This window comes from Chenopodium album, chromosome 10 (genome assembly GCF_948465745.1).
Source record: "Chenopodium album chromosome 10, dcCheAlbu1.1, whole genome shotgun sequence".
NCBI classification, from domain to species: Eukaryota; Viridiplantae; Streptophyta; class Magnoliopsida; order Caryophyllales; family Amaranthaceae; genus Chenopodium; species Chenopodium album.
Window position 1 is genome coordinate 60,430,682 of NC_137843.1, and position 25,924 is coordinate 60,456,605.

At 35.6% G+C, this 25,924-nt stretch overlaps 4 protein-coding genes across 5 annotated transcripts; 2 read left to right on the forward strand and 2 right to left on the reverse strand.

Annotated features, from left to right (window-relative positions):
• Nucleotides 1-460: 460 nt before the first annotated feature.
• On the reverse strand, nucleotides 461-8,140 carry LOC145562792 (uncharacterized). 2 transcript variants are annotated; one of them, XM_081623191.1, is made up of 10 exons: nucleotides 7,568-8,140; nucleotides 6,651-6,737; nucleotides 5,596-6,419; nucleotides 3,409-3,497; nucleotides 3,220-3,323; nucleotides 3,034-3,133; nucleotides 2,377-2,452; nucleotides 2,166-2,280; nucleotides 1,538-2,069; nucleotides 461-1,321 (listed from the first exon to the last, which is right to left on the reverse strand). In XM_081623191.1, the coding sequence occupies exons 1-10, from the start codon at nucleotides 7,881-7,883 to the stop codon at nucleotides 829-831; spliced, it is 2,736 nt and encodes a 911-aa protein (XP_081479317.1). In that variant the 5' UTR covers nucleotides 7,884-8,140; the 3' UTR covers nucleotides 461-828. The 2 variants fall into 2 exon arrangements, with proteins under 2 accessions (XP_081479317.1, XP_081479318.1); XM_081623192.1 differs by having other exon boundaries at nucleotides 6,651-6,748; nucleotides 7,568-7,621.
• Nucleotides 8,141-9,135: 995 nt separating this feature from the next.
• LOC145564421 (cleavage and polyadenylation specificity factor subunit 2-like) lies at nucleotides 9,136-18,112 on the reverse strand. The gene is made up of 18 exons (XM_081624727.1): nucleotides 17,842-18,112; nucleotides 16,399-16,567; nucleotides 15,789-15,885; nucleotides 15,290-15,416; nucleotides 15,075-15,190; nucleotides 14,563-14,657; nucleotides 14,324-14,475; nucleotides 14,007-14,064; nucleotides 13,819-13,926; nucleotides 13,214-13,463; nucleotides 12,389-12,564; nucleotides 12,086-12,178; nucleotides 11,426-11,524; nucleotides 11,106-11,237; nucleotides 10,979-11,023; nucleotides 9,746-9,913; nucleotides 9,596-9,670; nucleotides 9,136-9,498 (listed from the first exon to the last, which is right to left on the reverse strand). Exons 1-18 carry the CDS (start codon nucleotides 17,988-17,990, stop codon nucleotides 9,397-9,399), a joined length of 2,211 nt encoding a protein of 736 aa, XP_081480853.1. The 5' UTR covers nucleotides 17,991-18,112; the 3' UTR covers nucleotides 9,136-9,396.
• A 1,591-nt stretch (nucleotides 18,113-19,703) lies between these two features.
• On the forward strand, nucleotides 19,704-21,919 carry LOC145562795 ((+)-borneol dehydrogenase 2-like). The gene is made up of 2 exons (XM_081623194.1): nucleotides 19,704-19,936; nucleotides 20,900-21,919. The coding sequence occupies exons 1-2, from the start codon at nucleotides 19,890-19,892 to the stop codon at nucleotides 21,696-21,698; spliced, it is 846 nt and encodes a 281-aa protein (XP_081479320.1). The 5' UTR covers nucleotides 19,704-19,889; the 3' UTR covers nucleotides 21,699-21,919.
• A 457-nt stretch (nucleotides 21,920-22,376) lies between these two features.
• On the forward strand, nucleotides 22,377-25,546 carry LOC145562794 ((+)-borneol dehydrogenase 2-like). Its single transcript, XM_081623193.1, has 2 exons — nucleotides 22,377-22,527; nucleotides 24,542-25,546. The coding sequence occupies exons 1-2, from the start codon at nucleotides 22,478-22,480 to the stop codon at nucleotides 25,338-25,340; spliced, it is 849 nt and encodes a 282-aa protein (XP_081479319.1). The 5' UTR covers nucleotides 22,377-22,477; the 3' UTR covers nucleotides 25,341-25,546.
• Nucleotides 25,547-25,924: the final 378 nt, after the last annotated feature.

Sequence of the window (25,924 nt, forward strand, 5' to 3'; positions counted from 1 at the left end):
TCTTTATAGCTCGAGTGCTTGACTGCTTGAAATTTAGGTAGCAATATAAATCATCCATTTTCATTTAGTATAAGTGTATAACACTTCAATTTTTTAAGACTCCGCTGAGCAACAGAGAAGTCTTTGTGATATTACACATTGTAGGTGATTAATTCATGAGTGCACATACTCATCTGGGAAATCAAATTTAGTACGTAGTATAATAATTATATCATTAACATCTTACTCTGTAATTAATTCATGAGTGTCAGATGAATTGAAATAATGTGGATGTCATCAAATACGGATTATATTTCTATTGAAATGTTACGACATAAACCAATGCTATATTGTGTTGAAATATCTTTACTTCATGCCTCATAAAAAATGATTGTATCAATTATACAGGTTAATATTTGTCTTTTAAGGTAAAAAATTGTATCCTAAAATTCAAAATTTAACTATCCGGACACAAAACTAGTGAATCAATAAAACTGAAATCTTATTCAATAAGTTGGGAATTTGTAGAAGTCTCTTATGCATGGTTCTGCGTCTGATCTAATTTAATGCCTTTTGCAGTTACAAAACTAGATCATGCTACGAATAGCTTCTTTTATTCAAATTCAGTCACATATGCTGGTATCAGCTATGTTAATCTTGCTATTCGAGTATCCTGATCTCTGTCATTATTACAAATATAGTCTCTTTCATGTACAATTTGGGATGTACATACGTTAATGTGAAAATTCCAGCGAAATTCCAGTGTAGAAACAATTATATGAGCATTACACAAAACTTCCAAGCTTGCCAAAAATCAGTTGGTCTCTAAGCCAATATAGAGGGGAGACATCATGTCTTAAACCTTTGTGTTAGTTTCTCAACACCTTCTCTACAGTCTCCAACAACGCGCTTAGCTCCTTCCTTCACAGTTTTACCAAATCCTGCTGCATTTTGTTGCAATTCTTGTACAGATCCACCTACTTTGGCAACAGCAACATCTCTGAATTCTGTCGTTTGCTTGCCTGCCCCAGCAATCCATTCCTTGATGGCTGAGATTAGCGACTGAATCCTTTGGATAATGCTGTTAATTATCTCTTTAGATTTTCCTCCAACTTCACCTGCCATTACCTTGAGTTTGTCTAATAAATTATCAGCCCTCTCGGTGGTTTCCTCTACTGATAGCTTTTTCCCCACATTGGTCCATGTAATATCAGCTGAGGCCTCCTCACGAAGATCCTCATCAACCATAATTTTGAGGCCTTTTCTCTCCCAGCGGTCTCTAGCCTCCTCCAGTGCTTTAGCATGTTCTTGCACTCTTCTAGCTTCGTCCTCTGCCCAAGTCCTGAAATGAAAATAGAATGTCATTAGCCAGAGATGTAGAAAACGTGCTTATGGGAAATTTAACCACAGAGCTAAAGGATTTCTTATATTTTAGTTTTTTTGTTTTGTTTTGGGGGGGGGGGGGGGGGGGGGGGGGGGGGGGGGGAAGGGCAACAAAGACGGTTAGATAATGAAGATGACAGCATCAACAGCAGCAATTCAAGCAAAACATATTTACCGGGCCATGGAAAGTGCCTTTCGCTCGACTTCCAGCTCATATTGCAATCGAACAATTGCTTGGTTTTCATCTTCAGTCTCTTTCTTGAGTTTTTCAATCCGTTCCTTCTCAAAAGATATCTCAACCTTGTTACTCATTACACTTTGCAATTGCTCCTCTAGCTCATGTCTCAATTTTGAAAGAACTTCCATCTCTGAATCCACAGTAGCCCGTTCCTTCATTAGGGCAATATTTTTTTCTTCTCTCTCTTCTCTCAGCCTTTCCACTTCTTGCATTGCTTCTTCAGCCATTTTCTGCACAGCATCTATTTTTTCTTTTTCCATCAGAAGCTCCATCTCAAAATTCGCATTTATATCCTTTTCCACTTCTGCCATCAATGCATTATGGGTAGCAACTGCTTTGTCAGCAATAGATTCTGCTTCAATACGAGCGAGCTCTTCACTGACTAAATCAGCCGCCTCTCCATTTGCAAGAGCAATTGCAGCTTGGCCTTTCGTGACTGGCTTATCTGGCTGGAAAAGTCTCGTGTAGCCTGCAATTTAACATTAGTGGTCCATAAAACACCAAGCTAAGGGAACATTGGGAGAAACATAAACAACTACGCTATTGATACAGGAATTAGACCGACCAAATGCAAGTGCCACAATCCCCTGCTCTGATGCAGATAAGTCAGCCACAAGTGCAGGACATGCATCTGGGTCAATTCTGTCAATGTCTATGAAACCAGAAAGTTGGTGCAGGTCCTATTGAAAAATACACAAGGCATTAGTTGTTTCGTTAGGATTAATATTTTGCAAATGATTAGATATACGGAGTACATAGTTATCTTAAATCCTAACCTTTCTATCAGCTTCTGGTAGCTGCCTCTTTTCCAAGGCCATCTTCCAAGTCACAAGATCCTGACGAGATAAAGGGCTGTAGAAAGAAATCGAGAAAAATACATGCCATTTAAGTCAATTGAAGTATACTATGCTTTGACAGCATGCATATTAAGTTCAAAGCAACTATGGCCAAACAGAACAGAGGTAAAATGTCCACATGATACACCAACTACTACCCAGCATAATATCCCATTCTAACCTGTTAGCACAAGTAAAATGTACTTAAAAGCTGTCAAACATTCTAAAGAATTAAAAGTGCCAAAAAGTTGGCCTAGGGAATTAGAGAAAGATATACATTAGTCCTTAAATTGACGTACCCCTTTGCACAGAATGTTAACATCATTCTAGATACCACACGCAGCTCTAAAAGCTTAATAAGTACATCAATAGTAAAGTCGCAAACACAGATTTCTGTCAAGGTATCTATTCTCACCAAGTTCTAGATGTGTCCACTCTTGCCTAATCACTGCCCTCAAATGCTTTGCAGGTCCACCTCTACCACTATAGGCTCTATTAATAGCAAAGGTTCAAGGACTTAATCAATCATGTATTAACAATGAGCAAACACATTTGACTCTCAAAAGCTTGCCTATTAGTAGAAAATGGAAGATTCACCTATCAGGATGGAAGTAGAAGGAACCTATATCTTCATCAGGAGAAGAAAGCATATCACGTCTAGAAAGCTTGCTCGATATAAGTCCAGCTTCTGCCAAACCTGGAACACGGGATTTATTAGTAATCTCTAATATGGCACATTAAACCCAATCACTCAAATCTTTTACTGACAAAACAGTATTATACCTTGGATAAATGAGAAGTCGGGATCTTCAGGTGTGATGTCATCAAATGCAAGCTCGGTAACATTTTCTATATACATAGCTGGATAGACCTTCAAGATCAAGTTTCTGAAAATGGAAAACCAAAACTCAATTACCACACACAAGCACATTAGTGTAAAACAAAGTAATGAATTTAAAAACCCACACATACCGTGAAAGAGCACTACTTGCAGAAACTAACCAACGGGCATACTCACGACGAGTGCATAGATCACCAGGTTGAGCATCACTCTCAATCACCTAAGATTAACGAAGGAATATATCAAGAGACAGAATACTTCAGAACATGATAGAGGTTAGTACAACTGACAATCACAAACGAAAAAGCAGAAAAGAAAGAAGAAAGCATTATGTTAAACAATATTTCATAGGTAGGACCGTAGGAGTGTAGGAGTAAACAAAAATGAAATCTAAAAACCTTCTTAAAATATAAGGCTTCATAAATGAGAGTCTTCCCCACAAGAGCATCAATGTCACAGAAATGTACGCTGTTCAAGTGTTGAAGACTTTGATCCACATAAAATTCTAGATTTCAAAGCAAAAGTTCATCTACTCAGGGTTTTAGGGGAAAAAATCAGACAAGATAGAAATGCACAGCGGTCAAGGCAGTATTGTCAAATGTCAATCAGGATACAAAAGTTTGTGAGTAAATTTAAAACTAGATGAAGTACAAAATGCACAGGCTAAAATGATAAATAAATAAATAAATAACGAACCTTTCTTCAGTCTGTAAATAAATTTTTTAAATCAGGACGCACATTCTTTTCAACCATCTATAACAAAATTACCGTAACTAGCCTATTGGCTTTTAATGATGTTTCTAGTGTTTTATGCCAAATATAGAGCTCATATGTCGAGAATATTGACTATGCTGCGCTGGCTGCCAACTTTAGTTTGAAAGAGTGGGGGGGGGGGGGGGAGGGGATGGTAGATATATCTAGTGCGTCAAATCCAGCCTTGTGAGGCAGATATTGACATATTCCACTATGAAACCTACGTACCCAAAACAACCACGTGCCATATCTGCATAACAAATGGCCCTTTGTTTCCTCAAGTAGTCAAATGTGACACAGGTCCCAACATAAACTTCATACATTGTTTTGGAAGTACAATAACATGACGCTCCTAGTGCAAATTTTATGAGTGGGGCATCCAGAAAGCATAGGTGTCATGTGTGTTTGGAAGTACAATAAAATGGCACTCCTGATGCAATTCTTATGAGTGGGATGTCCAGAAAGCAAAGGTGTCATGTCAAGTAAAGGGTAGCCCAGGAGAATAGGCTTGTTAAATGGTTGATGAAACAGAAAAATGTATAGAAAGGAGGATGAACGGCAGTAATGGCCGGGCTAAATGACAATGGCAGCATGTTGGAGAAGGAGATAAGAATTTATTGGTGATCTTTTCATGCACAATTCTATGCAAGGTATAATGGCCTTCGGACAGCGAGGGACAATGTCTATAGAAAAATAATAATGGTGGGTAACTCTGAACAGGGGTTGAAAAATCCTTATCATACCAGGATGGAAACTAGATCTATACTTCTTGGTATCCTTATTTAAGTTTTGGAATCGATGTTTGCATTCCATCAAATGTAAGTCAAGCAAGTCTGCAAAATGGCAATCATGGCCAGTAAGGTGGTCTTATCTATATGTAATTCTGTTACATAAATTGCCCAAAATAAACGACAGCACTTCCGGTGCACTTTTTATTCTTATGATGTCTAGTCAGTAATGGAAGCAATCTTCCTAAGAGACAACAAAATATATAATTCAAGTGCCCCGCGTATATTCGGATACAATTGTCCACTTGAGGGATATTGACAAACAAGATTGTCGATAGCCAGAGTCCCACAGGTTTATAATTTATTGTTAAGATTTCTCACAGGTAATGCTATTATTAGATGGCAGGAGGCTTATCTTAAGATTGCAAAACTACTTTCTCACAGCCTCACATATGATGGAATAATGCTATCGTTGAACGGCTAGAGGTTAAATGGAACTGAAATGATCAATGAACAATTGAAACCACCTCTATGGGCTTATGGCACTATTTACTAGGTAGTACTTTAGATATTATTCCAATGTTTGTTTGATGGTAAATGCCTAAATATAAGAGATCCACACTTCTAAGTCTCCTCAGATCACAAACATCCTAAATAGTCACACACTAAATGATAGCAATGCTTACAGAGTAACAGCAACCCAACACTTTCTTTGTTGTTAGAACAAGTTACTGAGTATTTCATAGGACGGTCTAGGCCATAACAGTATCTGATACCATAGAAGAGGTCAGCAGACATATGAAGATCACAGCTAAAAAAAATATAATAGAAGAATACCTTCAATACTTGCAATGCCGTCAAAGCTTGCGATTGAGTTTGATCAGCGACTGCAGGAACCAAAACCTTTCCAGGAGGCGCCATAAGTGCAGCAGAAAGTAATGATGGTGCAGGGATTCCACGAGAGGCAGAGACGCTTCTCAAAGATTGTGAATCAAAGATAGATGGTTTCTTCACCTCGTTGTCTTCCTTGCTTGTAACTGATGCAATTACTGGCTTATCACCACCAGGAACACTATCAGTTCCTAGCGCTGCATTAGCAGTGGCTGAATGATCTACATTTTGAATATCGATAGGCACAACTACACTAGTCGATGGTTCAACTGCAGCATTGGAAGCATCGGTCTGGCTTGCTGTGAAGGTTTCTTGCTGCTCATATGTGCTAAGGAGCACAGCACCAGCTTGAGCATCATTTAACCCAGCATCAAGGCAATTTTCTGTTTCACTCACCACAATGGTGTTCTGCCTATCTATGGAAGTAGATGTCACGTAGGAGCCATCTACACTTTCTAATTGAGAAATTTCGGCTGAAGTTGGAACTGTATCAGGACTGATTACATCAGATAATGTGGAACCAGTTTGTAAATTATCTTCAGCAGAAGCATCAAGGTCATTCAATGTGGGATTTTCACTAACAAATATTGACTCTACATTGGTATCATCAACAAGTTCCCCTTGATCAACAAATTCAGTAGGTCCGTTACTTTCACCCTGCACATTAAATTTATCATCATTTACATTCTCTTTGTCCCCGTAAACCTCCTCTTCAGAAGACAACAATACTTCTTGCTGTTCCACCAACGTCTTCATCTCTTGCATTGACCCTGAAAAAACAAGTAGAGCAGTATAATGACCTAGGCTTTTTTTTTTTTTTTTTTTAAAAAAAATGTAATTTCAAACCAACATATAAGCTCAAAAAGAATATGTAGTGGGGCATCATTGGAAATTTTGGGACACAGATGGAGCAATATAAGGGTTTTGTTACTCAATAGCTAGTTTTAACATAACAGATACATAACTTAAACACTACTATAACAAAGGACAGTGCTACTCACTTGAGCTGCTCCTCTTGCCCATTGATATTGCAGCAGAGGTGATTCCAGCAAAAAGTAAAACACCAGCGAGCCCTACTCCCAAAATTCCTGAAATTCAGCTACTTCAAGATCATTACAGTGACTTGAAAAAAGAATCAATAAAAACAAGATAGAGCAGCCAATAACTGAAAAGGAAATGACAAATCCTATAATGAGATGCAGCTTCAGACATTTCTTTAGTGAATCAACATCCTTATTTTAAGGGTCAAAATCCCAGTTAGAAACTCACAAATTGTTTCCAAAATGAAAAGGTTCCACTAACTTTAACAAAACATTCCTTTTGAATCCTCAAACTGCTTTAAATCGATCCTTTTTCAAAGATATGTAAACGAAGTTCTCTGAAGCCACTATATTAACACTGATCCTAAACCCTTCTCTCCTTCCTATAGAATTAACTCAATTGCCAACAGTTCAATAAGTTGTGGATACATTTGACATTTGTTACAAGATCTTATCAAGCAAAAGAATGAATTATCACATTTCTAAACAAAACAGCATAATTCGATAATCGTGTAAACCTACCATTTCCTCCAAAATTCCTATACATATGTAGCTAGTCTAGCTACACATTCTCATTGAGAACCAAAACTAACAGACTATAACAATTAAGCTATTCCAAGTTCTGAAACACATATCATGCACAATCACAGATTAAATTAAGTACAATTATTATAATTCAATGTTTTCTAACATTTTACTAAACACCAATTCTTACTAAGCCTAATTCAATCAACCAAATTTACAACACCCAAACCCAAAGGGCTTAAGAACAATTAATAATTAAAAAGAACCAATAAAACTCACAATAACAAAAAAAAAAAAAACCCTTAAACCCAATAAAGCCCATAATCTAAAAGTAGAAAGAACAAAAATTTCACCTCCAATTCCATTTTTCTGGCCAGAATCATCAGGGTCAGAATTTCCAAACCAATCAGACAAAGCAGCATCAACAGAAGACGCATTCAGATTAATCCAAGAATCCCCAGAACGTCGCCGTTCTGATTCATCACTACCACTCTTAGCTTCATCTTGTGCAACACAATGAACTCGAAGATGATGGCGGCGGAAATTACCAGGGTTCGAACCCCGAGCTTTGATTAACAACAATGGCGTCTGAGATTTCCTGAACTTGAAATTGAATTGAAGCTGATAACACCATGTTGTTCTTGGTGATGGTGTTGTTAGTAAACTCATTTCAGAAATCCCACAAAATTAAACCCAGAATCTTAAATAAAAAAAGAAAATTACCAAGAAAATGAAAAGGGGAAATTTGTGTGAATTTGTTGAGGGGTTGTTTGGTGGAAGACTTTATTTTGGCACTTGAAAAAGAAGAAGATGTTCGAAAGTGATAGAAGAAGTGTAGTGATATTCTGAAAATTGAGGGGTTGTTGTTAGAAAGTTGAGTACTGAAGAGAGGACGAAAATGGTGATGTGATCATCCAACAATGTTATCTACTTCTACTTTCTATATTTATCTAAGGTGAATTTTTTATTTTTATTTTTATTTTTTTTTTTTTAATCTTGTGGAAGATAAGATAATAAGACTACATTTGAAAATAAAAACTAACATACATCAAAATGGTTATTTTTGCATTGGCGAAGATTATGTAGTAAGAAAATTATTAATGTATTAGCATACAAAGTAAAAATTCTTACATACACCTAACTCTAGGTATACCTGGGTGTATGATAGAGGTTTAGAGATTTTATTCTAATTAGGTGTCTCAAGTTAGAATGGTACCCAAATTAAACAATTTGATTATCTGTTTTTTCTTCTAGATGACCAATACAACTTATTAACTAATCACATAATTTCATTTAACAACTTTTTTAGAAAATTAATGATAAGGAGAAGAACTCTAACACACATCATTTCTCACAGCTCAACAATTATTAGTGATCAACAAAATTGTGTAAGATTGTCAAGATCATTTCAATGTATATTTTTTAAATATCAACTTTTACAATTTTTACATGTGTTGATAATTAAATTTTTTTTAATGGTTAAATACCATTGTCAAATATGTTGAAGAATGAAACAAGTAAATGAACTACCCCTACTTTATAGTGAAACAAGTAAATAAAGTGATTTGTAGCGAAACAAAGGAAATATATGACACCATACCATGCGTCATTTGACATGGATTACAAACATTTTAATTTTTATCTATTGAAAATATATACTTAATCACCTAATCTAAAATTATATCGAGTAAAGCTTAAGCTTTAATTGGATCCAATAGTACATACTGAGCTACAATACTCTGAAAATGAAGATTATCAAGCAACACATGCTGTGTGTAGAAAAAAGTGCAGCTTTAAAAGGATGGGTATATAAATTAAAAGGTTCTTGTATACTTGTAGAAACTATACAAGCTTAACTAAGATTTACTTGAAACCTTGATCAATCAACTCATTTTCAATATCCTAAATAATGTCAACACCTTTTTAAAGTAATATACTTTTAGTAGTCTATATAGATGCCAGATTTGACCAACAAATTCGTTAAACTAGCTGTAATTACATGTCAAACACACCTTAGACTGACTCTTAGAGCAAGGAATCTGAAATTTAACAGCTTGCTCTGTAATGCTCTGATACAAAATGATATTGGTTATATTACACAGTAAAAAAAATTTGTTCCGCCAAAGGTAAGGAAATAAAAATAACTAGAGTAGAAGTTCCGACTAAGTGTACATTGGTAAACTTAGAGCAAATAGAATTGAGAATAAAGATAATCCCTAATCTTATAGTATTCCTCTGATAGAGGGCCTTCGATGACAATTTGCTGACTCCCGGCTACACCACCCTACATCATAGATTAAATGAAAAGAATCAGCTTACATGGTTTAATTATACACCCAGATGATACTAAAGCCATATTTGATGGGAAAATGAGAACTAACCTTTTGGGTAGGGTCTCCAACTTTACGCAAGGTAACAAACTCTCCACACCGCAAGGCTCCCCCAGAAAATTCTGCCTGAAAATTGAGTAGACTCTTGTAAGACTTACATGTCAATCAACATCCATGAAGTTAGTCATGAGAGATCATTACCTGGATGCCTTTACTAGCTAAAAACTGTTTGAAATCTGCCATTTTAATGTCACCAACCAGAACTGATTTGTGAGTTGGAGCTTGATTTGACAGAGGGAGCAATGAAAGCGTCCCACCTTCAGTTTGGCCAACTTCAGAATCAATCCAAGCAATTTCATAATCTCCAAGCTGCCAGATTTGGTTTAGGCACATAACAAGAGCAAAAGGACATATAAGATGAATTAGAAAAATCAATGTTGATGCTAGTATTAGTAGTATACTTTTCCGTTAAACTTTAGTTGACAATTTTTTTTTAGGTTGCCAAGAATGCCAACACATGATTTCAAACATCAATATGTTCAACAATCAATAAAAAGAAATTATAAAAGTTTATTAATGGAAAATATACATTGTGGCAAATCTAACAAGATTCCACATAGATACTATTTTTTTTTTCCAAGTATAATCACAAAAGTCAAAGTAAGCTATGTGAATAGTATCTAAGTCAAAATGTGTCAACTAATATGAAACGGAGAAGTATGACAAAATGAAAATATACACAAGAGCTTTTACAGAATATAGTAATATATACTTGGTCGTATACCAACAATTGATGCTAAAGAAAAGGCCAAATACCCCCCCCCCCACCTCTCCTGGATAACTGGCCCAGAAGGCACATCACATATGAAAGACTGGAAGAGATAAAGGAATCTCACCCCAGGCAATAACGATCTCAATATTCAACCATGAAGCTGAAACTCCCATGGAAACTCCCATGGATGAGCTCAACCATTGAGCTCCTACTTAATTCACAAATTGGCATATATGCTACTTTCTAAATATAGTAATGTAAACTTCCAACTTGCCCATGTTAGATATTACCACTAATGATACCTAGTAAAATCTTCAAGAAGATCATGTTGTACATGAGATGGGGATGTACAGCTGATGGAAATCAAAACTTATGATATTCCAGCTCAATTCTTAAACTACGACATCCAATAATGGCCTACTATTCAGAAACAGAGGCAATAATAGATATTTGCTATAGCTAGACAACTTGATTGAATCTGACACTACTTCTAGACACCAAGCCTACATTCTGCACATACCAAAATAGAGAGGATAGATAATTGAGTTATGCATCATATCTTGAGATTTGGTGAAAAGATTATTAGTGGTCAATGTAAAGTAAAAGCAGTTCATGCCCATCTCACAGTTTAACATCAATCATGTGATACTTCAATGACTTACTTTCTTAAACAGAACATTGCTCATCAACTTTTCCGAGAGTTGCACCTGCAGAGAGACCAGATTCTCAGATAAAAATGCAAACCTATCACATAAAAATCTTAACAAAACTACATCCTACAGTCTATACCTTGTAAGCGCAAAGATCAGAAGTGACATCAATTGTTTCTTCAATTTGAGGTGCATAAACATGTGGACAAACATTCTTAGAGCAATGTTGCTTCAAGTGCTCGGTAGCCTCAGCTGATCCATGCACCAAAACCTGAAAGAAAAAAAATTAAAGGGGCTATTTCAATTTCCAAAACAGAGGAATCTGGAAAAGGGAGGGGGGAGGAGGAACAAGTAATGCAAGCTATGTGCCATCATTCTAACATACACATCACATGTGTATAGTTTGAGACATAATTAGAATGGAGATTTATAAGAAAAGGTAATAAAAATAATTCTTACTAGCTTTAAAGGAGCCACATGACCAAGAATTGACTTAATTGATCGGCCATCAGAGCGGCCCTCAAAATCCATGTAGACCAATGAACACTTCACTTGCACCTGAAACATTACGAATAATATCAACAACATTAACTACAATTCTCACAGCACAGAGATCAGTGAAATATACACAGCCATTCACAAAGTACAAGTAACTTCTGCTATGGTTACGTTTGCATGCAATGTCCACTTTCCTCTCCGTTTAACTCAGGTTGAGGGTTAAGAGTAGGCCAATAAATTTGCCCCTATATGGCCCCAAACTTCTTCAAAGAAAGCCAAAACATATATCAGTAACTACAGCAACAAAATGTCCCAATTATGGAAACATAGGCCAAAAGGTGAAATGCACAACTGAAACAAACAAAAGAGTCTGCACTGACATCAAATGAGATACATAATTAATTCAACCTTGAATACTTTGTTCTAAGGTGATTGGGTAAAAAGTATCCTGAATATAAGCACCTTATCAAGGTCTTACAACAATTATTGTAAAGCTAACAAGATTAATAATTGTGTGACAGTAGGTGGAAAAGAAAATGTACAAAAGTTAGGTGTTGTCCACATTGAATGAATATACAAAAAACATAAGAGAGTAAGGGAGGAAAAATAAAAGAAACTTACGGTCAATTCAGTGGATACAACTTTGGAAGGAGTAGTATCAAGCATTAGGCCAGCGGAGCCTTCATCAAGTTTTCCATTGAGATCTCCACCACCCTGCACAAAATACAAGCAGTGTGGCCAATTTATTATCAACTTAATATGATAAGATTCTTGCAGCTCACAGAAAGACAAAAAGGTAATTGATCATCAGTAATGAATTTCTATAAGAACAACGATGCCACAAACAAATTTAGAACAACAAATCAGCTACCATTTGATACAACAAATAGATCCAATTACAGTACTTTGATTAGAAAACTCAACCTGTAAGAAATCCATATTATCTTCCTTAATCATATAATCATCAGGGTTGATGACTTCACCAAAATCATCCCATGGAGCAGAATTTTCAAAGAAGGGAAACATTGGGGCTACACTAGTTGAAGGTGAAATGAATCCATCGATCAAAATGTCCTTATGCCCACCAACAGATGTTCCACCTGAGAAATTGTACAAGATAGAATCAAACCAACATTTAGCAATTGCATATTGTGAACCCCCCCCCCCCCCCTCCCCCCAACAATTAGGCTGAGAAACATACAATGTGCAAATTTTGTCACGGCAAATGTACTAATGAACATAGTAAATCTCAAAAGAGGGAGTGAGGGACAAAAGGCTTCATTTTTCAAGGAAAGAAAGAATGAAAATGGCTTTAAGTATAGAATTATGTCCTTTCATATCTTTAAATATGCCGTAGTGCTATTACCTTCAATTCTTCAAACAACGTCACAATTAAAAATAGAAACACAACCTAAAGGAAACAAGTATTAAAATAATATATTAATGCAGCGAGCATGTCAACAACACATGTGAGTCCAACAGATGACTGCAAGCGTAAGTGCATAACAGATAAAACATGCATAACCCTCCCTAAGAGCATGAATCAATAAGTTTGCCAAAATAGTTGATTGAAAAGGCCTGGCAACTTCAATGACATAGTCAGTGACCTCATTGAAATAAAGTGCTTTAGTAGAAGTTCCACAACATCACAGAACATGTTCACAGATTCATCATCAAAATTTCCTAATTTTATCCTCTCTGAGGAAATTGATAGTGTATCAGATGTCATCACATAAAAAATTGACATACCTTCTGATGGGGCATGTATCTCACGAGAATCAATCACCATTGGATCACCCAAAGTAGGATCAGATCCATGTGACATCTTCACTTCTTCCTCTTTGATTTGACTGGCTTTTAAAGCTTCTTCCTTTTTCCGGTTTTGCTCTTCTTCATATGCTGCTAACTCCTCTCCTACCAAAGGCACTCTATTCGATAATGTGACTTTAACAGCTTTTGGAGGGGGATCTGCCTGCAGCATTCGAGCTAATGTGCCAAACTACATACCAAAAAAAAAAATATATCAGCATGCAGGGGCAGTCATCAGATAGATATTGTTACTCCGCATGTCTGAAACTATTCCGAATGCCAGACAAAAACAACTCACAAATCAATATTTATATGTATATCTAAATTCTTTATCTAGAACATTAAAGGGAATCAAATAATTTATATTGGTTCATCATCACCAAACTCGCAAGGTAAAAGGGCTCAACCTAGAGCTTGCAGAAATTAAGAAAAAAAAGTAAGAATACAAGGGTATTTGTTGGTTAAAAATGCTCAGCAAGAAATCTCAAGCAACTTCAGCATTATTGTTTAGCAGTGTCATAATATCAGACAAAACAAAAAATTACCTGCCCTCTTTCTGTGAAAAGAACAAGATTCTTGGGATCAGTAGCCCACTCAGCAAATATGTCATGAGAGAAACCTGCTTCAAGACTGGCCATTGATGCCAAAACAATCTGCACAATGGGAACAATATATTAGATACAAAGTAAGAAAAGTGATAAACGAACATATAAAAACTTTTCATATAACCTACCTTTGGACCTTCAGGAACTTTCTCCAGTTCACTCTTATTGATCAAAAGCGAGACGTGCCTTCAAGTGTTTGTAGAAATGCCTAGTAAGCGATTATCCATACATAAATAATTTTTTATTTTAACACAGGCCAACTACAGACTTGATTTTGAAAATAAAAGAAACCAGATATAGGCATATGGCAGTTAAAGAAAATCAGTACATCCTTGAAAAAAATTGTTATGCTTCATTAGCAAGATCATATACAAAAGAATTATATTGATGATGTCCATAAGAATATACAAATATGAGTAGCATAAAGGAAAGCAAAACTATATACCTCAGAAGGAAAGCATTATCACGTGTGTGTTCAAAGGACTTTGCTATTGAATCATTCATCCACTCCAAAAAACTTTTCACATAGTCTATTGTACTTGAGGAAACATATGTGAGAAAGAAGATTGGAAAAGTCAAATGGTGCTGTGCCCAGTGCTGCAATTTCCAATATGATCATAGGCATCAGTTGCTTTACGGATGACATCAATCCATATAGGAAAAGACTACAACACTTGGACATACCTGTTCCAGTATCAAAAGAAGTTCCAGTACTCGTCCGGCAGTATCGACCGGAAGTAATACCTTTCCATCAGCTCTGAGTGTTTTCACTATAGCATCTACACAAGTGAAGTGGGATAAGTAAGAAAATGTTTCGGCTGTATGCCATATTAGAATTATGATTTTGTTACGTGCATGAGGGGATGTATTAAGACTGAATTGTTTAATAAAAAGTCTCAATGAAACTTAACAACATGCAGAAAAAGGAAGAGCGTATATATGATATAACATTCAGTAATGCCAAAAAAATCAAAAATACACTGTTCTTTGCATTGTTAGGAGTTTGCAACTAGTTAATGAGGAAATATGTGGAAGCTTAGTAATTTGATTCACTAGCCTTGTCTATGGCGGTGCAATTCAATATGGCAGAAATATATATAAACTTCTATTTGTATGCATGCATGCACATTATATCACATATATGCAAAAAAGAAGTAAAGGGGGCAAAAGGGGGAGAAAGAAAGAAAGAAATCAACCTAAGAATTCATGATCCCTTTGGCGTCTTGGAGGTTGATTGTTCAATGCATTGTAAGCATCTGTTATTAGCACAACTGGCCGGACAAATGATTCAAGAACTGTTCCATTTAAATGCCTGATATCCAGTTAAATAAGTCAATAGCCTAATTATAAGAAGATTCCACAATCACACAGTAAAACATATTCAGATGAAGCTCAGCGGTAGACAGCAAACCTTTCCTTGCGATGATTAAAGTCTACAGCATATATAACATCCTCCCCATCCTTGGTTATCTTCCACACGGTACCTCCAAGTAGATGCCCAGACACATGTGGAGCAATAACAATTCCTTCGCCTTTGTCTATAATGAAGAGCGATATCAAAATCAAAACCAAATGAGCCATACAAGATTACATCTAAAAAATATTGATAGATCATTTCCAACTCATTCTGATTCATCATTGACTTGTACAACTAGATAGTTTGAACCCATATAAAATAACAAGTAGAAAGCCAACAATGAGCCAAAAGCTATAATAGTTTATCAAAAAGAAAATTTAACCAAGGAAATATAGGTGAATCAGATTTTCATAACCAGTTTGCCACCAACATCATAGTCTCATATGCCAAGTTCACTAGTACATTCTCGGGAAATTATCTCCAACTTCACTAATTTATCATCATAAATTTATCTCCTTTGTGATGTAAAAAGATGCAAAGATATGGCACTAACCAGACAGATGATGATTCTGGGAATAAGTCAGTCGTGTCACATTCTGGAAAGCAGCATCAATGTCATCCAGTGTAAACAAGTCAAAATCTGACACTTGCTGCAAATAGATCAAGAAAAATTAGCAATTTCACATTGGATAAAGATTGCAAAATCTAGAAAGCAGATATCACACTAACAGCACGTTGATCTGTTTTTAGTCAAAGTTTCAACAAGAAACATAACGTGTACTATTGTAGTTTCATCAAAAACACTAATCATTCTCTTACTCCACTTATCATCTACAGCCTTCTATCAACACCAAGTAAATCTGAAGCATAGGCAAAAATGGATGCTAAGTCATTACAAAAAAAAAAAAAAAAAAAAAAAAAAAAAAAAAAAAAAAAAAAAAAAGCAGTATTTGCTAAAGTTTGGTCATAATGCCGATTTTTTTTCATCATTCAATCCATAAAATTAGATCAGTCAATAGTATGGAAACTCATAACAGCGGTTCCTCAGAACACACAAGCTCAATTTGCTCAGCTTAAACATTGATCAAATATGTACTGCTTTTAAGAGATTGAAAGAGCGAATGAGAAATATAGAGCATACAAATCTCAAAGAGTTAAATTACCTTGCGTGAAAGATAGTGATCATACATAGTCAGAAGACCTAGTCTGTAGACTGGCTCTGTTGCATAAACTGGTGCGGAGAGCCCAAACTGCTTCATTGCATATGGCAAAGCACCAAGATGAAGTGTATCAGGGTATGATAGGAGAACAGCATCTACAGTAGAAGCTACCCTGCATTACACACGGGAATAATAAATTTGGTGAATGGATGCTCTACTGTTCTGTCTGTGATCAATATCACGTGACGAAAATAATTATTTTGCCTAGTTCTGAGCCTCTGCTAACCAGATTCTCCCCCTTTCCTCAACCCAAGATCTCACACCCCAAAAAAAGGAGGAAAAAATAATTATTTTGCAAGAATTGCAACAGACGTAGAGTAGGAAAAGAAAAGCATCCATAATGACATGATGATGCATTTAGCCACAACAATTATCATTCATTCATTCATACAATCCTGCAGATGCTATGTTAATCCCTTGGCAGATCTTAACTCAGATGAATATATTTTACTCATGCTTAAATCAGATCCATAATAATTATTAATGCCCAGATGCTCAACTACGTTTTTTAAGTTAAATCCAGAGCTATTATCAAGCTCGAGTCTAGTAAAAGGAGGGTTATAAGCTTATAAACAAAAAGAGCTTGGTCGAGAGGCTTTGCTGAAAAACAATCCGGTTCATTATAGCCATATCTACCCCCTCACAATTAAGGCTAAGTGTAAATCCCCAAAATACTCTATACTCCATAATTAAATCCTTAAGCATCTTAATTGCCCAATCACAGTCTCTAACATTATTGATCGAAATCAATCACTTCATTTAGCATCCATAAATAAATTATACCAAGTGCTTCCATCTGTGTAGAGGGACTCATAGCTTCATAGTTCATACCAATGTGCTCCAAACAAAAATGTCAATACCCAACCTTTCATAATCACCAAGGTCATCCCAAATACCAAACATAAAAACTACCCCAGCGATTCAATATAAGATATACATTTCAAAGAAACAATATTAACATATAACCCCCAGAACCCACAAATCATAAACCTTTTATACATTAAGACGAAAGATTGACCCTTTATTGAATCGAATTCCTGATCGAACACATGAATTACATTAATCCATTCTCTCACTCCAAATTATAGCACAAATTAAATTTCTCCATCTAGCTCAACCCCACTAACACCAAGACCTTAAAGCAAGCAAAACAGCATTAAAACCGTTTTAAAAACCCAAAATAAACCATATTTGCATGGGTTAAGTAAATTCAACTCAATTCACAAGCATAAATAATTTCTGAAACTAATTAAGGATACAGAAACCAATCATTTAAAAACAAAAACACAATATCATGTAACTATTTTTTGGCAACAAAATCGATATAGATAGAAATTACAACATAAAATGAAGCAAAATTGAAAGGAAAGAAGAGGGATACGAAACCTAGAGAGGGGTAGAAGAAGGGAGGGGTCAAAATGGTCATTCCAACCGCAATCAATGAGGAAGTTGAAGCCATCAATGGAGACCAAATACGAAAGTGGGTTCTCGTTGTATACACCGCACAAAGGTGTTACCTGCACCGATGTCCCCATTTTTCTCTCTCCTCTTTGGTGAAGAAGACTGTGTTTGTGTGTAAACTGTAAAGGGAGAAGAATTGGAGAGAGGAGCGAGGGAAGTTTTTGCGTTTTCAGAATTCAGGAGGGGATTTGAGAGGGTTTTAGCAAGACCACCAACGACGTCGTTTTGTAATTTTTTAGTTCTAGGAGTTCTAAAAAAAATGATCCGAGTTGAAATCAAATAAAACTAAATCATCAAAAACTTAAAAGTATATGAAATAGGTAGTATTATTTACTACAGAATTTATATTATCAATTTAGACCTGGGAAATGAGATTGTTGGATCAAATAACCAGCTTACATAGTGTAAAATTACACCATCAAGCTCAAAAAATTAAAGCTAAGTGTAGATTGCGAAAACCCACTATAAAATTTGATACAAAATACCAAAGATTGACACACTTTTAAAAGGGGGAAATACTAGTTCATCAGCCTAATTTACATATTTTGTACATCAGGGGGTGCTTTCTTCTTTTCACATATTTAGTAGAGGGTAAAAACATAACCACACAAAGAAGGGTTGCAAACGGTACATTCGGGTTCATTTTCTTGACTAACTTCTTTGTTAGTCAAACCATTTGACACCGTTTATTTCACTTTCCCAATCTGAAGCCTAATTTATTTTTACTGCTACTTCATCTTCTTCAACCTATGGTGTTGATTTTTTGTAATTGAATTTTACTGCGACATCATCTTCTCCAACCTTCTGATCTTGAATTTATTTTATAACACGACTAATTATGATGTTCACGGCATTCTCCGAGCTGATTTCCTCACGACTCGTCTTCGAATTGTAACCTTCTCCGATTTCTCCTTCTTAGTCCCACTGAGTAGAACATCGTCGTCAATTGAATTCAGACGTATTGTTATCACCTTTGGTACATAGGTAGCTGGAGGCGTGGAATCACTGTAAGTTAGTTGATGTTTATTCTATATATCAGCGAAGTTGTATTTGATGTTTTTTCTATATGTCAGGGAATTTGTATGCTTTCTTACGATGATTATGGCTATACAATTATTTAGTGTGTGCTAAGTTATGATGATTGTGGTTATGCATGTCTAATTCCGGGTGCCTGTACTTGAATTGCTTCCATATGTGGTATAAAAGCAGGCTGTACTTTTTAATCAGTGTATCTTGGTTTATGGAATTTTCACATTGTTTGCAATTTGCCACATAATTCTACAAAATATTAAATTAACCGTTTGCTTTGGATGTAACGACGTTTCTTTCGACTTTGGTTGGCCCACATTAACGGCAATTTACCGTCAGTTAGCAAGAGACGTACAAGTGAATATAAAAGCAATATCTGGTACACTGTGGGGCCCACAAGGACGACTGATTGACAAAATTTTGCCAATCAGCCTGACTGCCTGGGTCTGGCTCCTTTTAAAAGTCCAAACTCCAAATAAGTTCATATACGAAGTACTAATCATTTTATCTACAACTTGTATGTAATGTCTTCATGGACCATATTAGGATAAGGTGTGCCACACACTCACACTAGGATTGTTTGGCATAATCAATACTTTAATGGAATATAAGACTACTTTTAGTAAAATTAATTACTTTTAATGGTTGGTTTAACAAATTAGATCATGTCTAGCTCAATTATGTCCATGCAAGAAAGTCAAAACCTTTAATTGAACAAGCTTTCACCTTAATCTAGTTTTAAAATTTAGGGTTTGTTTTATTCACTTTATTTCTCATATTGATCTTAAATTCGATTTCAAATGAGACCTTGGTACAACATACATATTTTTGGTGGAAAATAACTCATATAAGGTGATTGATGAACAAAACATGACCTAATTAGTGGATTATATAAAGATAGGTGGAGAGATAGAGAGAGGAGAGATAAAGTTAGCTCAAAACTAATGTCAGCAATCAGTAGCTGTATTAGTCCTCCATCTCCAACCCAAAGGTAATTAATCACATATTCACATCATAGATCAGACTTTTGTTTTAGCTTAATTCTATGATCACTAGTTTGCTCTAGATTACCTGCAACTTCTGTATCTTGAATTACTTCTGTATCTAATTGTCTAATTGATATTTAGTCTTGTATCTTCCCATCCTAGAAGAGTTTTTTTTTTGGTTTCTACATATTTCAAACATAAGATGTTATCATGCTTTATTCAATTTTTTTTGTACACTCTATGTACTCAATTATTTGTCGCGTATTTGAACTAGTCATGATTCAGATCGTATGTTAAATGGTATTAACATAGTTCAAACTAATTACGTGACTACTAGATTTGGACAAAGGAAGGTAGTAATGAAATTCTACAAGTTAGTGTAGATTGTGGGGCTTAGCGGCCTTTTACCCTGATGACTGTAGCCATGTTAAATACTGCATGATGAGGAATTGTTTCCTTCCCTGACATGTCAAGTTGTGAGCAACATTTTCCTTGCTCAACTTCCTGATCTCCTAGCCAAATTGTATATGATCCTGTTGTTTGAACTTTCTGATCGAGTTTCAGATTTAGTACTTAGTCTTGAAAAATGGTACGAGTATAGAATTTATCTGCTCCTTTAGTCTGAACTTTCGGATTTAGTACTAGTATTGACAATTGGTGTAGAATTTATCTGATGTTCCTGTAGTCTAAACTTCCCACTCTCCTAGCAAAAAAGGATTAGTCTGAAGAAATGGTACAAGTAAGTTTACATGATCCTGTAGTCTGAACTTTATTTCTGCCTTAGTAGTCTGGAGTAGCGGTTAAGAATTATTTGATGATCATGTTGTCTGAACTTTCTGCTGTCCTGTAATATTTCGTATGTGGCTGCTGGTTAGCTGCAGGGTAAATATTTAATCTTCCCTGATGCATGTATTTCGTTACCTGAATTGTTTCACTGTATGTGCAAATATGCATTCATATATATTCAGGTTATTGGGGAAAGTAGCACTCGTAACTGGAGGAGCTGCAGGATTAGGAGAGAGCATAGTGCGCATACTCCACAAGCATGGTGCAAAAGTATGTTTAGTAGATATAAGTGATGAAGCTGGCCAACGTGTCTGTGATTCTCTTGGTGGTGACTCGAACATATGTTTCTTCCACTGTGATGTTACCAATGAGGATGATGTTAGACGAGCTGTGGATTCCACAGTAGAAAAATTTGGCACTCTCGATATAATGGTGAACAATGCAGGGCTCTCAGATCCTCCTTTCAAGGACATCCGTGAGATAGATCGTGCTGATGTAGAGAAGGTGTTGGATGTAAATGTGAAGGGTGATTTTTTTGGGATGAAGCATGCTGCTAGAGTTATGATCCCATCAAAGAAAGGTTCCATAATTTCACTCTGTAGTGTTGCTGCAGTCGTAGCAGGCCTAAGCCCTCATGCATATGCAGCATCCAAACACGCTGTCTTAGGCCTAACAAAGAATGTAGCAGCCGAGCTAGGAAAGCATGGAATAAGGGTTAATTGTGTTTCTCCCTATGCAATTCCAACAAACTTGGCCTTGGCTCATGTGCCTGAGGAAGAGAGGGATGGTGATGCAGATGCTGATTTCCGGAGATTCGTTGCAAGGGAAGCAAATCTGCACGGGGTGGAGTTGACAGCAGACGATGTGGCTAATGCTGTGCTTTTCTTGGCAAGCGACGAGGCAAGGTATATAAGTGCAGATAATCTTGTGATTGATGGAGGATTTGCATCAGTTAATCATTCTCTAGGTAACTTTAAATGACAAGTTTCTGTTGTCTAGTCGATGATGACAAAGATCTGCTCCTTGCAACACAATGCATTTATATCTAAATCATCTTTAAACTACAAGCATATAATTTGACAACTTTAAGGTTGAATTTTATCAACCTGCAAATAAGTAAATTGTTGTTGTATTATTCTCAAGTTAATGAATCCGTTTCGAAACATTAAGTTTATACTATTCACATACACAAGTTTGATCTATGTTGGTGCTTTATATAATATTATGCATAATCAAGTGAGTTCTTGTTATAATCGTCTCAATATATAGTTTCCGACTATCAAATAATTCAAATTGTTAGCAAACTCTCCTAGTTCCCAGCTCCAACTACTTTTAATAGTAATCAAACATATTACTTGTATTAATTAAACCTCCGTATCAATCATATCATAGATTAGTACGAGTACTCTCTTCTATCTCATAAATGCATCAGAAGAAAATAATTTAAATCAACAACGTGACAATTAAACTAATAACAACTCTTACGAGGTTTCTTTCAACCGTTAACAATGGAGTAGTACAAATTGCAATATCTAGCACCAGAAAAGTAGCTGTCAAAAAGAAAAATAAAGATAAATAAAAACAGCCAGTGACCCACCCACATCGGCCACATGTACAACATGCTGTCATGTGTTTTATTTTTTGTTTTTTCGTTCTTAATAAATTCTGCTTATTCTACTCCAATTCTCCAAACACTTGCATACAACAACTCAAGTCTCAAAGAAGAACAACAACAACAAGAAGAAGCTATAGAATAATCAATGGAAACTTCAAACACCAACTCTGTCAATTCTCAACCTCCATTTCAAAGGTTTGCTCTTTATCAATTATGCTTTTTATTACCTTTATTTTATCATTTTTCTTTTTATTTACTGCTAATTTGCTTGATCTGATCCGGGTTTTATGATTGGATTTTGAATGTTAAATCTACTTGTATCTAATGCTCAAATTTTTTGGGTTCTTAATCTTAATTCATTTGATACCTTTACGCTGGTTTTGATTATTAGAAGAATTTTTCTTTTTTTTTATAAAGTTATTTATTAGGCAAGGCGGAATATATTTCTGTTGGAATTGTGGGCCAGATAATTCATAATGTTAGGTGGACTGATGTTTGCTAAAAAGTAACGTCATCGGATAAGGCCCGTTCTCTTCATCTTTTTTTGTTGAAGTGAAATTAATTTTAGTGAAACAAAATTATATTTGCTGAACTTAAATTATTTTTACTGAACTTAAATTAATTTTACTGAATTGAAATTATTTTTGCTGAACTGAAATTATTTTTACTGATTTTCTATAATAATTCTTCTTTAAGAAAACTGAATTTTACTGAACTGAACTTACTGAACTGAAATTACTTTTATTTAATATTATTTTTTTTAAGGTGAAGTAAACAGGGCCTAATAGTAGGCTTTTGATTAATATTTAATTTAAACTATAGTTCAATCCAAAATAAAAATAGAGCTGATCAGAGGGCCGGGTTGGACCAAATTCGGCCTTTGTTTTTGGCCGGTTTTTCAGTAAAAGGAAAATCACATTATATGAGATTATGAGCAACTCTGGGCCGGGTTTTACGGGCCAGAATTTATCCGGTCAAAGTCGGGCTTTCAGGTCCATTTTAAAGTAGGTTTTGTTGTTATTGTTGTTGACTTCTTGTTGCTAAATTGATGTTATTTGTATGTGATAAGAGCTAATCATGGTGATTGTAATCAGTGTTTAAGGGATTGGATGATTCTTGCATTCTTGTTTGTTCTTGTTAGTGTTAACTGAATTGTATCAGATTGGGTTTAATATCAAATAATTGAAAACATATAAGATTTTCTAATCTACTCATTCCTTCTAGAATTAATACTCATGTTGATAGTGTAATTTGAAGTACGAGTAAGTAATGTCATAAATCCAGAGGGAGTATATAAATTGGAACTCTTTATATATTGTATTTGGTTCAGTCTAAGCATATACTCGTACAAGTAAGTCATTGTTAATGGTTATTGTAGCTAGCCAGCTACATAATAGAGAAATGACTTTTAATTAGTGACTATCCTCAGCTTTAGTTAATTGTGGATCTTGTCTATTAAGCCATGTGAAATGATCTATGAGAAGTGGCCTACATTATTTGCATATTGGATTAAGGTTCGATTAAAAACACCCTCTTTATAATATTGCAAGGAAAAGGCTACGTACATCCGGTCCCTTTATTTTTAACTCAGCCAGACCTTCAACTTCTTTAGAAGTATTTGGGGTAATATTGTAGTAATGATCGTTGAGAAGCTGTCTAGTGTGATTTGATTCTTAATTTTCAGGATTTTATATGAGATCTACATTCTGATGAGTGAACTGTGAATAGTACGTCTTCAGTGACTGGGATGTTTATTTTGGCTATGAAGGTTGCATATGACTTTTAGATGATACTCCATAGTATTTCCATTAGTTTCACCAACATGTTACAGGGGCCTGTTAGATGTGCTTCATGGCCTGATACTGCTTATAATGTGTATTAACACTTTAGCCTTTATGTAGTGGTAGCTACGAAGTGAAGCAGCATACTCGTATTAGAGTAAGAATGACGATCATTAATTGTTTCCACCATTTAGTAGCAAGCCTTGGTAATATAATGACGAGAATAATATTCTTGTACTCCGTCACCCGTAGCATGTCATAATGTGTAGGACTCTCTATTTGCTTACTGAATATTGGTTTTTACTCGAGTTTAAAGTATGTGAAACAGAAAAGATCTAGTACCTTAAAAGATCTGATCTTGACATGGTTGTATAATTCTTGTATACTAACCTGTTTCATGCCATGTCACTCTTGTGTTTGATCTCCAGGTTATCAGGAAAAGTGGCCTTGGTAACCGGAGGAGCCAATGGAATTGGAGAGAGCATTGTGCGTTTATTCCACAATAATGGTGCAAAAGTATGTTTTGTAGATATAAATGATGATGATGGCCAACGCCTCTTTAATTCCCTTGGTGGTGACTCGAACATCTGTTTCACCCACTGTGATGTTAGTAAAGAAGATGATGTCCGGCATGCTGTTGACTTTACTGTTGAAAAGTTTGGCGCTCTTGATGTTATGGTGAACAATGCAGGGATTTCAGGTCCTCCTAGCAGTGACATTCGTAATGTAGACCTATCTGATTTTGAGAGGACATTCGACATAAATGTGAAGGGTGTGTTTCTAGGGATGAAGCATGCTGCTCGAGTAATGATCCCATCTAAAAAAGGGTCCATTATTTCAATCTCTAGTGTTTCAAGCGTTGTGGCAGGTTGTGGTCCACATGCATACACAGGGTCTAAACATGCTGTTTTGGGACTAACAAAGAGTGTGGCAGCTGAACTAGGACTGCATGGGATACGAGTTAACTGTGTTTCTCCCTATGCGATTCCAACAAACTTGTCCGTGGCTCATTTGCCTGAGGATGAGAGGACTGAAGATGTTTTTGCTGGTGTCCGTGCCTTCAGTGCAAAAAACGCCAATCTGCATGGGGTGGAGCTAACAGTTGATGATGTTGCTAATTGCGTGCTTTTTTTGGCAAGCGACGAGGCAAAGTATATAAGTGGGGATAATCTTGTGGTTGATGGAGGGTTCACAGTCGTGAATCACTCCTTTAAAGTTTTCAGATGATTTATGTGGATTAGTATATGAATTGATGATTCAAATAGTGATTATGAAATTGGACCAACCTCTGTTTAAATGCTTTAATTTATGTCGATCATGAAACATTGCTTATATTGGACTATTGGAGTGATGCACAATTATAGAGCTTGGTCTTGTAATTGATTGTAATTCAATTGAAATTTGAAGTCCATGTATCGTCGTTGGGTTTCACATTCTGGTGCTTCTAATGAAATAATGAATAGAGTGTACAGTTCCTTATCACTATTTACACATATCTCTTTGACCATGTTTTGTGATTTATGCGTAATGAAAAATATAATCATGTGGGATCTTGTTAGATTTGTCATGGGATACATTTTCAAAATGTCAACTTTTTATAACTTTTGCTTTTTGGTAATTAAAGATATTAAGGATTGAAATTGTGCATTGACAAACGTGACTAAAAAAACATGTCAACTAAAAAGAAACGCAGGAAGTATGAATTTAGGAATCTATTCCAAAATCACTCGTCGATCGGTGTAATTAATATTTATTTTTAATTTTAGTTAGCTTATACAACGTCATGTGACACTCATAAGCTATTGCCAATA

Bases quoted from the DNA above. Each gene is read 5' to 3' on its own strand.
- LOC145562794 (XM_081623193.1), top strand. From the start codon at position 22,478: ATGGAAACTTCAAACACCAACTCTGTCAATTCTCAACCTCCATTTCAA. The intron at 22,528-24,541 runs GTTTGCTCTTTA...TTTGATCTCCAG, and splicing joins TCTCAACCTCCATTTCAAAG to GTTATCAGGAAAAGTGGCCT.
- LOC145564421 (XM_081624727.1), bottom strand. From the start codon at position 17,990: ATGGGGACATCGGTGCAGGTAACACCTTTGTGCGGTGTATACAACGAG. The intron at 16,568-17,841 runs GTTTCGTATCCC...TGTGTAATGCAG, and splicing joins CTTCTTCTACCCCTCTCTAG to GGTAGCTTCTACTGTAGATG. The intron at 9,914-10,978 runs GTAAGTCATTGA...CAAATCTGGCAG, and splicing joins GCAATGTTCTGTTTAAGAAA to CTTGGAGATTATGAAATTGC.
- LOC145562795 (XM_081623194.1), top strand. From the start codon at position 19,890: ATGTCAGCAATCAGTAGCTGTATTAGTCCTCCATCTCCAACCCAAAG. The intron at 19,937-20,899 runs GTAATTAATCAC...ATATATATTCAG, and splicing joins CCTCCATCTCCAACCCAAAG to GTTATTGGGGAAAGTAGCAC.
- LOC145562792 (XM_081623191.1), bottom strand. From the start codon at position 7,883: ATGAGTTTACTAACAACACCATCACCAAGAACAACATGGTGTTATCAG. The intron at 6,738-7,567 runs GTGAAATTTTTG...GCTGAATTTCAG, and splicing joins CCAGAAAAATGGAATTGGAG to GAATTTTGGGAGTAGGGCTC. The intron at 1,322-1,537 runs GTAAATATGTTT...TTTTCATTTCAG, and splicing joins AAGGCACTTTCCATGGCCCG to GACTTGGGCAGAGGACGAAG.